Genomic DNA, 15,090 nt, shown 5'->3' with positions numbered 1-15,090 from the left:
AAAGAGATGTTTCCTTGATGTGGGGTGAGAACTACACTTATCTGTGGGTGTAAGGACAAGTATTTAGAATGTATTTAGGCATTACGCTGGTTTAGTGAAGTGGTGGTTGTAGGTTCAAGACCCATGACTTCACCAGACCTAGTAGTTGGCTAGATTCCCTGTATTAGGCTGATTTCCACTGAGTCCAATTAGAGAGCCATTGGTTACCACCAAGGTATTGCATACCACTATTGCATCTTCTGAGTTGTTAGGCTGTATTGATCATTATTGTGGTTCACAGACTTTATGGTTAGATAGGACTATTATTTATTCCTCTCCTTTGGTAACTTCTGATACCATAAAAGCTGTTGCTCAGGGGAGGAGGTATTAAGGTCAGTTCTAGCTCAGGTATCTCTGGGCCTTGTGTCTGAAGTACGTGGTATCCTTAGCAATAAGGACTTAACTTTTACCTCTGGGAATGGGTAGAAACCAAGGGCAATAGTAACAGCCTGAATGTTTTAAGATCATGGAAAGCCATGATCAATAACTCAAACAAGGGCTTCTCATACCTGGTACTGTATAACCCACCTCTTAAGGGATCCACAGCCTCTCCAAAACAGAGCCGCCAGTTGGGGACCCAGGGTTAAGGCACGAGAGCTTGCTGAAGTTTCACATTCTGACCATGGTACTGTCTTCTTTTACTCTGGAGTTTGCAAGAGGAGCAATAGACCTTAGGTGGTGCAATAGAACTCTGGGGACCAGGGGATTTACACGCCTGGCTTTTCTGACTTCTCTGGGAGGGGCTTTGAAGTCACCATTCCCTAATTCCTTGGTGTTTCAGACTCCTTGTACTCAGCACCTGGTATTGTCCTTCGTCCTCAGCAGGAGTTTTAGCGCAGGGAGGGTCAAGGTTGGATGTGTGTGTTGGGTCCCATCTCAGGCCTGGATGAGTGCTTGGACCTGTCATTAGCGGGCAACTTGGGATAGCCTCTCAGCCTTCACTCATACAGCCTCTGGGAGCTCAGGTGGTCAGATTTGCCTCACCTGTCAGCTGTGGGTGGTCTGTGGGGACACATCATGGAGAGAGGAGATTGACTTAAACTAACAGCCATGAGATTACTGAGAAGCTTGAGGGTCTACTGGGAAGCGCGGGCTTGGGTTTGTTTCCCTGATGTCTCTTGGGCTGCCCTGTGTGTCAGTCATCAGCCGCTGGATCATCCGCAGCTTGGCAGTCTGGGTTGGCCTCACTCAGTGGCAGAATTCCAGTGGCTGGAAGGGAGGACAGCTCCTGGGAACCAGTGCCTGAAGATCAGCTAGGCTGCATCAGGTATCACCCATGAGGAGCAAGACACAGGCCAGCGTGGGTTCCAGGCCATTGTCCAGAATCCCATGGGGAGGCTGTGGGTGTGAGCTTGGGAGGGTCCCATCAAATGGCTCAAGTGAGTGATGCTCCTCTGAGATTTTCTTTAAACTTTGAAGGCTATTGTTAAGTCTTGTATTTTCTTACTTCTACACAACTAACGAAATTAGTTTAAAGGGTAGTCTCATGTGTATTTATAGAAGGGTTCTGTTGAAATCTATTTCAGGGTTGCATAGAAACTTTATTGCCTAGACTAGGCTTTCTCTAGACTTGCTGCCAGAACCCAGATAATCATTAAACCACCCCAGCAACACACCACTTCACTGGCTTGGGGAAAGGAAAGAATATATAAATCGAGACGTGACATCAGCCTTACTTCAGATGTTTGAGGTTTTTTTTCCGGAATGGTGAGCCTGCCCTTTTTGAGTGCATTCTCTCTGTAGGAGCAGTCAAAAGAACCCCAGAATCACTTTGTGCGGCATCTAAGGAGCAGAGGCGTTTTCTCTGTCTTCGGGCTGCTTGTTTAAAATGGCATGTTTTGACTGGGGCGGGAGCGGGAGTGGCACAGTTAGGAGACGTAGAAGGACCTTTATTGTGGGTCTGGGATTGACTCCCTCCGGAGCAGCTTGATCCCTGCCAGAACCCTGGCCACAGGTTGACAGGCTGCAACCTGATCTGAAGTCTCTCAGCCATGCCACTGTCACTGCCCCTAAATTTCCTAATCGCCACCCTTCTATAATAACCCTGTAATGCTATCTTCCCGCATGGCTCTCTGCTTTGTCTTATGTCCCGAAGTGCCCGACAGTGTTCTGGCCACCAAAGTTCCAGCCAAGAAAGGAGTGCGGGGGACATGCTGCCAGGGGATCAGGGTTGACATGAAAATTGTCTGAGTCAGGAAATTCCAGGACCCTTAAGTCATCTGGGAGGACTTTTGACATAGAGGCCAGGGCAGGGGATCAGGTTGCCTGCCCCTAAGCAGGAATAGAGGCCAGGGACTCAGTCTGGCAGGGAGGTATCTGAGTCCTTTAGTAGGGAAAGCTTTGATCTTTCTGCCTGAATTTTTGTAACAACCAGTTTGAAATTAGTCTTTCCTTGTTGCCTTTACACCTTGGCTTTGGACATTTGTTTTGGAAGTTACTTAGTAACTATTGCTGAGGTTGAAATGGTTAATCTTTTTTTGTCAGCTTGATGATTTAGAATCACCATGGAGACGTAGCTCTGAGATTGTTTACAAGGATGTTTCCAGGAAGGTTTAACTGAGGAAGGGAGAACCATCTCGAATGTGGGCGGTGCCATCCCCTAGGCTTGGCTTCATTCAAACGTCATTGAAATTTGCACCAGCATTCAAACCTCTCTGCTTCTGAACTGTGAACAGTGACAGGCTGCTTCTCAATCCTAATTCAACAACTTCCTAGGTATAACAGACTGTATCCCCTCTTAAACCACAAGACAAAACAAACCCTTCCTTCCGTAGGCTAAGGGTTTTTGTAACACCAGTGACCAAAGTAACAATATAGGCTTCTACCAATTTGTAAAAGTGAGACGGAAAGCTGACCCCCCCCCCCCAACTTTGAACTATCTAGGTGAGTTCACTATGTCACTGTCATTGCAGCCCCAACACATTTTATCCATGCGCCTTGGCTTGCATGGTGGTAGTTTAAATATTAATCTTGAGTTTCGGGTGTAGTGGTGAGGCAGAGTATGCGTCATGGCAAGGCTCTGGTGAGGCTGAGTACAGGGTGATGATTCCATTGGGATCTTAGCCTCTGTGCCCCAGCCACCAAGGCAGTCTGTCCCAGGGCAGTCAATATCCCAATTTGATCCTCATCCCCTGGTTGATCAGGGCCCACCCCACATATTCCTCTTAAGGGACTAAGAGGCCCATGTCCACCTTTTCTTTTTCAGTTGAGAGACTTACTAGCACCATTGAACAGGGCCCTTCTCACCCTTTAATTAGGGGATTAAGGTGGTGACATTTGGCTGGAGAGCAGTGATACCCTTCTCCTGGGGGGGGGGACTTGAACAATATTATGGAGGGTTTGGCATCTCTTCTGAAGACAGTCGCTGAAGCATAAATGGAGGAAGAATGGCCACTGACTGACAGTTGCTCTTACTCTAATCTACAGTCTATTTGTCTGGCCCGTTCATTCAGTGAAACCGTATCTCTGAGGGAAGGAAGCCCTTCTGTGTTCTTTGGTGCCCTGCCTGGGTCAGATATATAATTTTGTTAAGATGGTGATTGGGAAATGGTGGTAGTTAGTGATGCCTGGAATGTGGGGGTGGGGATGGAGATGGAAGTACGGGATGAGGGGGGGATAAGGCAGTCTGAGGCCTGAGGCTCTTGTTGTCATAGGCCAGGAAGATTGTGGGGTTTTCTGTTGTTACTTGGGGCTTTGTCACAGAACATGTTGAGGCAGATCTTTGGCAGGCCTTGGGGACCACGAAGGAAGAGTCAATGTTGAGGCTGCAGGAAATTAAGCTGGAAATTCAAAAAAGAGTTAACTGCTGTTAGGCCAGGACTCCAGCTGTGATCACCACTGCACTTCTGTCTTTCCTCTTGCCTCTTCCTCTAATGTACTGGGATTTCAATCATGAGCTACCATAGTTGTCTGCACTTTGGAACTAGAGTCTTGACTCACCACCTAGATCACTAAGAGCCATCTTGACAACTCAGAAGTCAAACATAACATTATATACTTGGTTTTCTCATAATATTAATCATAGTCTTTGGCAAAATAATTTACATGTATTTTAAAGTGTGAGTAATCATTCTAAATATAACAAAATGATGCTGACCACAACTTCAGAATCTTTACAACTTGGGCCAATGCCAGTCTTCTGAGAGATGCCTCTGTCCACTTGTACCAAGTGGGCTCCAGGATGCTTTTACTAGTATAGTCCTTCCTCCAGCTAGGTACCACACACAGTTCAGAGTAAAATGTGGTTTTTAAAAATCCTGGAGGGCAATTTAAGTGACCTGATGGTACCTGGTCCCCATCAGAAGAGATGGCTAGAACTAACTCCTTCTTTCTCTCCCAGCTCGATGACTGTACCCTGCAGCTGTCCCACAATGGTGCCTACCTGGATCTGGAAGCCACGCTGGCGGAACAGCGGGATGAGCTGGAAGGCTTCCAGGATGACACAGGGTAAGCCACCGTTGTCCCTGCCCACTGGAATGACTTACCTCCGATGCTGCTGTGCTGGTTTTAGAATGCTTTGGAGAAACTACCTTGGCCTTGACATTCACTTAGAATCAGGCGAGAACTTGGTGACTGTAGATCTTTTTCTATCTCGAGAGACTTTGCTCTTTGTGGGCAGCCTGGCTTAAGAGAAGTTTCTGAGATGGGTTAATTGAACACATAGTATTCTCTTTTAAGGGACTTTTCAACCTGAGCAAAACAAATCAACATTCTCTAGACTTGTGTAGATTGATAGCTATTTTAATTATTGTTTTCAATAATTTAGTTGGTATTTTAGTTTCTTGGCAGATCCTGGTAGTTTTATGGTATATATCTTTTTAACTTATTATAGAGGGTAAATAGTTATTAATTAGGTCAATTAATATGTTATTTTTTTAGCCTCCATCTAGATTGCATGACACTTAGAATTACTGTACTGAGGGATAGGGCAACACTCATGATAAATCAGAATGTGTACAGAAAGTGAAACCTCCGTTGGACTATACACACAGATAACCAGCCTTCCTGTGTCAGCTGGGATGCTGACAGAGCCATCTGGTGGGGCTGCCTCTCTTCCGGTCCCTTATCTACCTTGAACCAGGCATAGCTCTGATTGTATCACCTGCTTCCTTCTAGACCTTCACAGTGTTCCTGAGGCTTCCAGATTATTCTTATATGGTTGTAATGTGGTATTCAGAAACCCCCAAAATTATATGACACTCTCTTGGCCAAACTAATAATGTAGCCAAATGGATACTAGCAGGGAACATTGATTTTTCATGCAGAGTTCAAAGAATGGCACTTTACAGACATAGAATGACTTTTCCTGGTCATGATCATCAAAAGGTCAAGGTGCCTTGTAGGATCAAGGAAAGTTCTTAGAAGATATCCAGTGGAGCAAGGGTAAACTCTCTGGGTGCTTCATAGGGTGCACATGTAAGAGGAATCTCTCCAGCAACAGAACCACATATCAGCATGATTGTCACCTGAGTTTCAGATAGGCTCCCAAGGAGTCCAGGCTGGGTCCCAAACCTGCAATATAACAGAGGATGACCTTGACCTTCTATCCTCCTGCCTTCACCTCCGAGGCACTGGAGACTGAACAGAGGGCTTTGCGCATGTTAGACAAGCGCTCTACCCACTGAACTACATCACCAGTCCTCTTCAGCATCTTAAAACTAGACATTAAAGGATTATAGGACCAGTGTATTCAAGGGGAAATTCCACTGCAGTAGCTTTAGCCTGTGCCCGACAATGGCATCCCTTTGTAGATGTCAGAATATTGGCTAGAATGACAGTCTCATTGGATCCCTTCCTGGCTCACTGATCAAACAGACCCCATGAGTTTTATGAGTAGATCATTGTCAACTTGAGAATTGTTTCTAGTGATGCAATACTTATAGAGCAAGTCCCGCCTGATCTTATTTTTTTTTTTCAAAAACTTGAATGATTTAGAGATGGAAGTGCAAGAAAAAAAAGGTAAAAAAGTCAGCAATATTAGGATAAAGTGAAGGGAAGAGACCACGCCGAGGCTTCTCATTTACAGAATGTTTCGAATAGTTAGTTGGAGGATTTAGTAGTAATTGTATTTTGTTGGCTTCACTATCATCAAAGACAAGTGAAGGTCCGATTTCACATCCCAGGTAGAAGAGCCAGGAGCAGATAGATGGTGAGCCAGGTGTGTACACAGTAGGACCGATTCCAGAGTCAGCACCCTTTTGCTATCCCAGGAGCTCCTGGCAAAGGCACTTCAGGTCCTACACAGCATGCTCTCTGCTCCTGTGGTGACATGAGGTTGGTTCATGCAATGACATTAGTCTTGGTCTACACCGTTTCCTTCAATGGGAACAGCCAAGCCAGACTGCATCTGGGGACCAGAGAAGAGACAATGCCGTTGCTAACATCAATCATCACGATGCAACATCTCATGGGTGCCACCAGCATTCGGATGCTACAGGTGTTTCCACAGATGGTACTACATGGCTGGGGAGTGTAAGCCATGCTCCCCGGGGTAGGTCCCAGTGCATGGCTTCTTCTTTGTTCCTGTCTGACTATTTACTTGACCACAAGTCCATGCTATAAGCAGAGACTTGCGGTAGTCAAGCTATCTGGGCTGAGGACTGCCTATGAGACTATTAAGCACACCTCTTGCTGTGTCTGTGAGTGCATTTACAGAGAGAATCAACTACATGGGGAAGACCTTCATGAGTGCAGACTGGGAGTCTGGATGAAATAAAAGGGGAAGGAAGAAAAACATTGCTAGCACAGGCCTTCTGTCTGTCTGCTTCTTGTCCTCCATGACAGGAGCTGCTTTGCTGGACTCTGCACTCCAGACCATGACGGGATGGAATCCCTGGAACCATGGGCCAGAACAAATCTTTCCTTCCCTAAGTGAATTTTCTTGGGTATTTGTCATAGTGATGAAGTCTGACCAACCTCAGCCGGGTTCCCATTTCTGTGCCCTCCCACACCTCCAGCAATGGATGCAGAATATGTGATAATACAAGAAAGGAGCTCAAGGCATGGAAACTTCAGTCTGGAGCTCATATCCCACAACATGATGGGTAGAAGCCCATTGACAGAGATGTGTTCCAAAGTCCCCTCAGAGGCTTGTATGTCTTTGAAATGGTCTTTCTTCATAGTGACTATCCCTTGAATTTTGTAACATACCTAAGATAGGGTATGAAAACAGGCACATCTTCTTGTCTGTCCTAGGTCTGGGGAGCAGAAGGCCCATGAGAAAAGTGGCCCGGAACAGCTGGGTCACATTGTTCCCTTGACAGGAGAATTACAATCACTGCCTTGAGGTGCACGCAAATCCCTGGTTGCTGACCAACAAGTAGCTTCAGGCAGAGACTGTCTGTCGCGCCTATCTCGACCAGTGAGGAAAGAGTCAACACACGAACTCTTCTTTAAGCAGTTTATTCAGGAACCTTGAAAAATCTTCTGACTTCTGACTTCTCACCTCCCCCCCCCCACCCCAAACACCCATGCAAAGCTTAAGAACCCCCTAGGCAGCCAACCCATGTGAGCCACGTGCCGCAAGCAGATAGGTCCACATATACGGAAACAACCATAGATCAACAGCCACAACCAAATAAGGAGTTGTTTACCACTGAGAACACTCTGTGGCATAGGAGAAGGCGGAAACGGGCGCCATCTTTAAGGTGCTGTACTGCACAGCTCTCCACAACTGTCCCCATGTAGGTGGCAGGGATCTATGCCCATCTGTCAGGTTACTCGCACAGGAGTCTCTCCTGGGTTCTCTCTCAGGTGTGTAGCATTTGACAACGTTTATGGGACTGACATTCATGTCTCCCACAATCAAGGGTTAAAATATAATGTTTCCTAGTTAAGATATCTAAAGTAGTATTACTACTTTTAAGGTATAAACACAGCTAAAGAAGTATTATTTTTGCATAAATTATAGGAAGATGGTCTAAAAATTAATGCTGTGAAACTGGCATTTTTCCGTGGTGTGTTTGGAGTGGGTTCCCTTGCTGGAGGAGTTGTTTCTTTGTTCCTGTCCATTGCTTTGCTCCTTTATGCCAAGACTAAAAATTAACTCACTTGTTTGGAATTACCACTTGGGCCCTGGCTAACCAGAGAATAGGAGAGAGACCTTCAACAGAGGAAGGACAAAGCAATTATTATACAAACAAAACCTAGCAGGGTCTGTCGCCTCCCAAGGCCAGGGAAATCAGCAAGCGTAGCACAGTGCATTGGAAACAGGCCTGGAGCGTCGAGATTGTTCCTGACACTGCTATTGTGTGACCTTCTGCAAGCATTCTTCTGATAGACATTCACAAACTGGAGATATTTATAAAATGTATTTATGGTCTAAAGATATTGTTACTATTCTACTTTCCTTCCTGTATAACAGGTGATCTGCCAGGCTTTCTGCAACTCCAGAAAGGCAGCAGGGGGGGTTGTGTTGCTTGGTTTTTGTCAGTTTGACACAAATTGCAGTCAGCTGGAAAGAGTGAGGAATTGGCTCCATCGGGTTGGCCTGTGGGTGTGACTGTGAGGGCATTTTCTTGTCAACTGGTATAGGAGAGCCCAGCCCACTGTGGGCGGTGTCATTCCCCAGGCAGGTGAGCCTGGACTATAAACAAAGCAGCTGAGCAGCCCAACAGAGCAGCCCAGCACCCAGTGCTCTTCCGTAGAGTGTGCTGCAGCTCCTGCCCTGACTTCCCTGATGATGGATGGACTGTTACCTGGAAGTGTAAGCTGAAATAAGCTCTTTCTTTCCTAAGTTAGTGTTTTATACCAGCAACAGAGGAACACTCTTAAGGCAAGTGGTTAGGAAGTTGGTTCTTTTCTTTCACCATGTGGATCCCGGGTATGGAACTAGGGTTGTGCAGTGAGAGACATCTCTGAGGTTGTGTATCATGGTTAGGGATGTAGGTTTCATGGTTAATGTCATCACCATGTAACCATGGTGTGTAACTTTACATCTCTAAACCTCCAGTTTCTCATAAAGATTGATAATACAATCACGACCTTGGGTGTTCCTGGGTCCCAGCGTTCCATACTCATGCACTGAACTCATAGTTGTTGGCAATTATAGCCAGAATTTGGGGTCATGGTTCATTGAAATGGGCAGTTCAGAAGTTCTGGCCACCTAGAGCTGCTCAGAGCACTTTCTTGTGACTCCCATATGGCTGTATATGACACATGGAGGTCATGAGCATTCTGGTAGCAGTAAAAAGGTTTCTAAATGTAGTGAGAATTAGTTAGAAATCGAAACGCGTCACCAGTGCAAGCTGTTGCTGGCAGCGCGCACCTGTGCTGCATTGTGAGTTCACTGCAGCCTCAGTTCATCTTCAATAACTGTGGAGTTATATGAATACTCCAGAATTGTGGAGACCATCACTATCTGCCTAGATGTGTGTCAAATCAGCCTTCAAGCAAGTGGACAGTTGGGTGACTTCGGTAAGGGCTAAGAGGGGCGACTCCAAAGCTCCAGCTATTCTAGGCAGCACGCCTCAGAATATACTGGGTGAAAGCGTCTCACATGTGCTGGTCTCTGTGTCTTGGCTTCAGAGGTTTGCAGGAAGGTCTGGAATTCTGTTTTTCTAAATGAGCTGTCCCAGTGTTTGGATGTTTAGTTAGGGAACCTCTGGTGTAGGCTCTTAGGTTCAGAGACAAATGCCACCCCTGGAGTGCTCTGCACACCCCATCTCAGCCCACAGAATCAGAGTCTGGGGGTGGGCCCAGGCAAAGTGATATTTCAAAAGTATCTTCACCTGAGTTCAATCTGTTGCCCTAGTTGAGCAAACTGTGGTGTAGACCAGTGGTTCTCAATCTTCCTCAAGCCCTGACCAGTTCCTCTTGTTGTGGTGACCCCAGCCACAAAACGCTTTTGTGGTTACTTTATAACTGTAATTTTGCTACTGTTATGGATTACAATGTAAATATCTGTGTTTTCAGATGGTCTTAGGAAATCCCCGTGAAAGGGGTCATGCACGCCCCACAGGTCGAGAACTGCCGGCTGTAGACTATGACTGTGATTGGTTGAGATATAACAAATGACTTGTGTGGGAGGAACCTTCCTAGAAGCCTCGTTATGAAGTCATGGGGTTAGGGGTGGGTAGAGGAGGCAAGGCCAGCAGTGGGAGGAACTTGGAGTAGATGACAGTCCCACGTGGCTCACTGCGGAGGTGAGAGAGGAGTGACTGAAATGTGGTAACTGTGACTCTGCATGGTGCCAGTGTGCATAGGGGTGGACAGACATAGGCAATTGGCCCACAACTGTGTGGGGCAGAGCACAGAGAGGGGACCATGCTGAGGAGGAGGGAACTTGTGGAGTAAGGGTGGCAAGAGGGAGCGAGAGGTGCTTACTCATGTTAGTCTGAGGTGTGGCAAGACAGGCAAGGCTGAGAGAGATGGGCCCAGAGCCAGATGAGGAGCACCCAACCACAGAGAGGCTGGGAGATGGATGGCCTGGAGCCCTTTCACTGGAGCCGGCACAGAGCAGGGAAGAGGGCCAGGTTCTGGCGCTAGCTGTGACTCAGGTGGCAGCATCTGGGCCCCTTAAGACCTTAGCCAAGAACTGGGTCCTGCTGCCTGTGGCATCCCAGATAACACTGGCTTGAACGTTGTATATTTATCATGCAGAAGAACATATTAAAGAGACTGGAAAGCAAAGCCACAGATTGGAAGGAAAGATATTTTAAAACACCAATTAGATAAGGGATGTGTGTTTAAAATACAGGAAGAACTTTCAAACTCAGGAGTAAGAAAACAAGCCAGGTACACAATAGGCCAAGGGCAGGAGTACTCAGATAGGGAAGGCGCGTCGGGTAAGCACGTGTTGCCATGAGATACCATGGTGTTCATTTAGAGCATCCGCATGTGCTGGCCAAGCCCGGTGCAGACAAGGATGTGGAGCTGTGTGGCATTTGTGCATTACTAGGGAGTGCCAAACAAGACATCAGGGCTCCTCACAAGTTAAATGTGTTCCTTGTTTAGCAATGGTCTCCTAGATGCTCAAGTGAGATCCAAGCTTACTTCCACACAAAATCTGTGTGAAGATGCTCATAGCAGCTTCCCTCAGAATCTCCAGTACTCTGTAGCAGCCAGGATGTCTTTATAGGTAAGTAGAATAGAGGGAAACCATATGATGGATACTTAGAGATATTAGGGCGGGACAAATCCATCTTGTCAAGTCTGAAAAAGCCATGTGCCGTGTGCTGCATGCCACTCTGAGAAAGCGAAGGCATGAAGCTAGGAGAAACAGCAGAGGAGGCGGGTGGTAGCTGAGGTAATCCCAGCTCTTTGGAAGTTGAGGCAGGAGGATCACTGAGTTTGAGACCAGTCTGGGCTATATGAGACTCTGTCTTGAAAATTGAAAAATTACCGAATGTCAGGGTTTGGGGGAAGGTGTGTAGGAAGAGATGAAGGGTTAAACACGAGGGGTGTTTTAGGGTCAGCTGCTCTGTTGTGGAAAGCTTGAATATAGACATAACGGCATAAGACAAACTGACCTCATCAGCTCAGCTGTTGTAACAAATGTAATCACACCCACACCTGCGAAAGGTGGTGATGGCGCTCTCTGTGTGTAGTGAGTTAAGGAAAAGGGAATTGGCTCCACATTCACTGCATCTTGATTTTCAGTGTGGCAATCATCTGTGACGTGGCACCCATCACTGACCAGGCTGATCTGGCTGACTGTGCGAATGTCCCCTTCCTCCATGACTCTCCCACATGGGCTCCTCCCAAAGCTGCACTTTAGTTGAAGACAATGATGTCCCCAATGGAGAACTGTTCCTAAGCCATGTCCTCACTGCCCTTCTAGAACTTTCAAAGAAGATTTCTTGGTAAACCTCCAAGAACTCTAGGAGAACTGTGGCAAGGTGGCAGGGTCACAGAGGGAGTCGCCATGCCCCTAGGAACATAGGCGGCTTTTCCCTTTCTTTCCCCTTAGGGGCTGGCTTCCCATCCTCATGCTTCATCGCTGACAGTCTGCCTGCTCTGCCTAGGAGCACATCCGCTCTCTCAGGCATGTGCTGGTTGGAGGACAGGTTCCTTGTTTGTAAGCCAGGTCATCTCCAAATCTGTCAGTTGAATCAACAACCAACCAACCTACCTACCTTCCTTCCTTCCTTCTTTCCTTCCTTCCTTCCTTCCTTCCTTCCTTCCTCCCTCCGTTCCTCCCCCTCCCTCCGTCCCTCCTTTTTCCCTTACCTTCCTCCCTTCCTCCCTCCCTTCCTCCCTCCCTCCTTCCTTTCTTCTTTCTTTCCTCCCTTCCTCCCTTCTGTCCTCCCTCTGTCCCTCCCCCTCCCTCCACCCCTCCCCTCCCTCTGTTCCTCCTTTTACCCTTCCCTTCCCCCTCCTTCCCTCTCTCCTTCCCTTCCTCCCTCCCTCCCTCCTTCCTTTCTTCTTTCTTTCCTCCCTTCCTCCCTTCTGTCCTCCCTCCGTCCCTCCCCCTCCCTCCAACCCTTCCCCTCCCTCTGTCCCTCCTTTTTCCCTTCCCCCTCCTTCCCTCCCTCCTTCCCTTCCTCTCTCCTTCCTTCCTTCCTTCCTTCTTTCCTTCCTTCTTGTATAAGAGTCTGATGCTTGGGCTGGAGAGATGGCTCAATAGTTAAGAGCACTGCTTGCTCTTCCAGAGGTCCCGAGTTCAATTCCCAGCAACTACATGGTGGCTCACAACCATCTGTAATGGGATCCGATGCTTTTTCTGGTATGTCTGGAGACAGCAAGATTGTACTCATAGACATAAATAATTCTTAAAAAAAAGAAAAGAGTCTGATGCCCTTGGGGAGTGAGTGGTAAAACATCAGTAGCATCCTTCAGATTGGGGTCCTGTTGCTGGGTCCAGAGCGGCTGCTCTAGATCATTATCTTATCAGCATCCGAGACACCAGAGAGAGTGAAAGGGACAGGGGTGTGCAATCTTCTTCTGGGGATAAGAGCTCACAGTGGCTAGGACTCAGGGTCAGGTCATACCACACCTCGTGGGCTTGCTTGCCTGATCTCCCTTTATCTCTGTGAACACTGGTGATACCCTGAGGTCCTTGTTGCAGATGAGTTAGGTGTAGAGAAATCTTGGTGCTGGCTAATTTTTTTTTTCTGTTTAAAGATCTTTCCAGGAACTCCACGAGCAACTAGCACTCCTTGCTTGGGGATGAGAGCTGTGCTAGGGAGGTTGCCCGCCCTTCACCTAAGGTCAAGATCTTTGTGTAAGGCAGAAAGGAAGTGTGGACATCAGGTCTGTAGACAGCAGTGTCTGTCTCAGTGGGCTAAGAGTCTAAAGACTATATGGGTAAGGACACTAGGCATGACAACATGAGGAGAGGGGGCCAGCAAGGGGGGGGGATCCTGGGACAGAGTAAGCAGAAGGAGGAGTGGCTGACCAGGGTGGCAGCAGAATTTCCTGAGAGATGGGTCAAGTAGACTTCTGTCCATTGAGGAGACCAGAGTGTGGATGGCAGGGGCTGTGAAATGTGAGAGGCCTTTTGCCACACATAGAAACCCAGCTGAAATGGATTATGGTCTGGAGTAATACAGCTCAAACTATGAAGGAGAAAACAGGATCAAGTCTCTGTGACTCCCAGTGAGGTAAATATACTTGGTAGGCATTGTGGAATGGGAAAAATTCATAAATCATATATCAGAGAACAGATCTCCAGAACATATCCAGAATATGTAAAGAGCTCTTGAAGAATATGATAAATATATCCAGAATATATAAAGAGCTCTTGAAACTCAATAACAAAAATAATTTCAAAAGGGGGAAAAGATTTGAATAGGTGTGCATCCCAACAAGATACATAGATGATGGATAATGACCAAGAAGCATGTGAAAATCTGTTCAGCATTGTAAATCTCTGTGGAAATTTAAGTCAAAACCACAAGGAGGTCCTACTGTATACCTACTGTAGAGGCTAGAATCATAGTGACAGATGGTGGCATGTGTTGAGGGGGAAGGCGTGAAACCGGACACCCGATGTACTTCTGGCGGGAATGTAAAGTGGTCCGGCCTTTTTGAAAAACAGCCTGATGGTTTCTTAAAATGTGAAACTTTAAAATTAAACCGCACAGCCCAGCAATTCTACTTCTAGATATGTCTGCTGGAGAGGAAGCATTTGTCTGTGTAAAAAATCTGTACACAGAGCTCCCTGAGCTATTATTTATAATAGGCCCCAAAGCAGAAGAATCCCAGATGCCCATTAGCTGAGGAATGCTCAAAGCAAGTGGGGTGTGCGTGCCATGGGACAGCAATAGCCTAATCAGCGCGATGTCATAGTGTGGGTGTGCACTGTCTGCCATGGGCCCTTGTGTGTGAACACTAGGTCCCCAGTTGGTGGCTTTGTTTTTGGCAGCCATGGGACCCTTTGGGAAGTGAGGGGTGGCTAGCTGGGGAACTGGGTTGTTGGGAGGGCGTTATACTTAACTTCCAGCCCAGTCTGTTTCCTGGTCAGCAAAGCTGTGAGCAGGCAGCCTCGTGCTTCTGCTGCCCCTGCAGCCAGCTGCCCCACCACTGTGCCTCCTCTACCCATCTGCTCAGATAAAATCTTCTGCTGTGAGTTGCCAGGGATGGTCCTTGTTCTAAACTTGTCAGGCGTTGGGTAACAGAACACATACGGATACATATCCCATTCTCGATGAGCCTCAAGAACGTGGGACTAAGTTAAAAAAGTTAGACACACAGGTGACAATGCATAGTTCTGTCTACTAGAAGTCTCAGAAACGCAAGTCTATACAGAGCTCTTTATTGCTGTGATGAAACACGGTGACTGCAGAGGCCATGGAAGAGAGCTGCTTACTGGCTCACTCTCTGTGGCTTGCCCAACCTGCTTACTTTTTTGTTTTGTTTTGTTTTTTATTTTCTACATTCTTTGTTTACATCCAAATGATTTCCCCTTCCCCATAAGCCTTCTTCTCTCTACCCATTCTCCAATCACCTCCCTCCTTTTTCTCTGTCCTTATATTCCCCTCCAATGCTAGATCAATCCTTTCCAGGATCAGGACCCTCTCCTTACTTCTTCATGGGAGTCATTTGTTATGTTAATTGTGCCTTGGGTATTCAGAGCTTCTGGGCTAATTAATATCCACTTATCAGAGATTG

General features: G+C 47.0%; 1 protein-coding gene across 2 annotated transcripts in view; it reads left to right on the top strand.

The window, feature by feature from the left end:
* Fhod3 (formin homology 2 domain containing 3) overlaps window positions 1–15,090 on the top strand; it is a 438,336-nt gene that overhangs the window by 41,366 nt on the left and 381,880 nt on the right. For both annotated transcript variants that reach the window (XM_052155219.1, XM_052155218.1), the window contains exon 2: window positions 4,379–4,485. In XM_052155219.1, the coding sequence (XP_052011179.1) occupies window positions 4,379–4,485 (107 nt within the window). The remainder of the gene's footprint in view (window positions 1–4,378; window positions 4,486–15,090) is intronic.

This window comes from Apodemus sylvaticus, chromosome 13 (assembly GCF_947179515.1).
Source record: "Apodemus sylvaticus chromosome 13, mApoSyl1.1, whole genome shotgun sequence".
Lineage (NCBI taxonomy): Eukaryota > Metazoa > Chordata > Mammalia > Rodentia > Muridae > Apodemus > Apodemus sylvaticus.
Note: the sequence above shows the minus strand (reverse complement) of the source record. Positions and strands in the feature narration are given on the sequence as shown.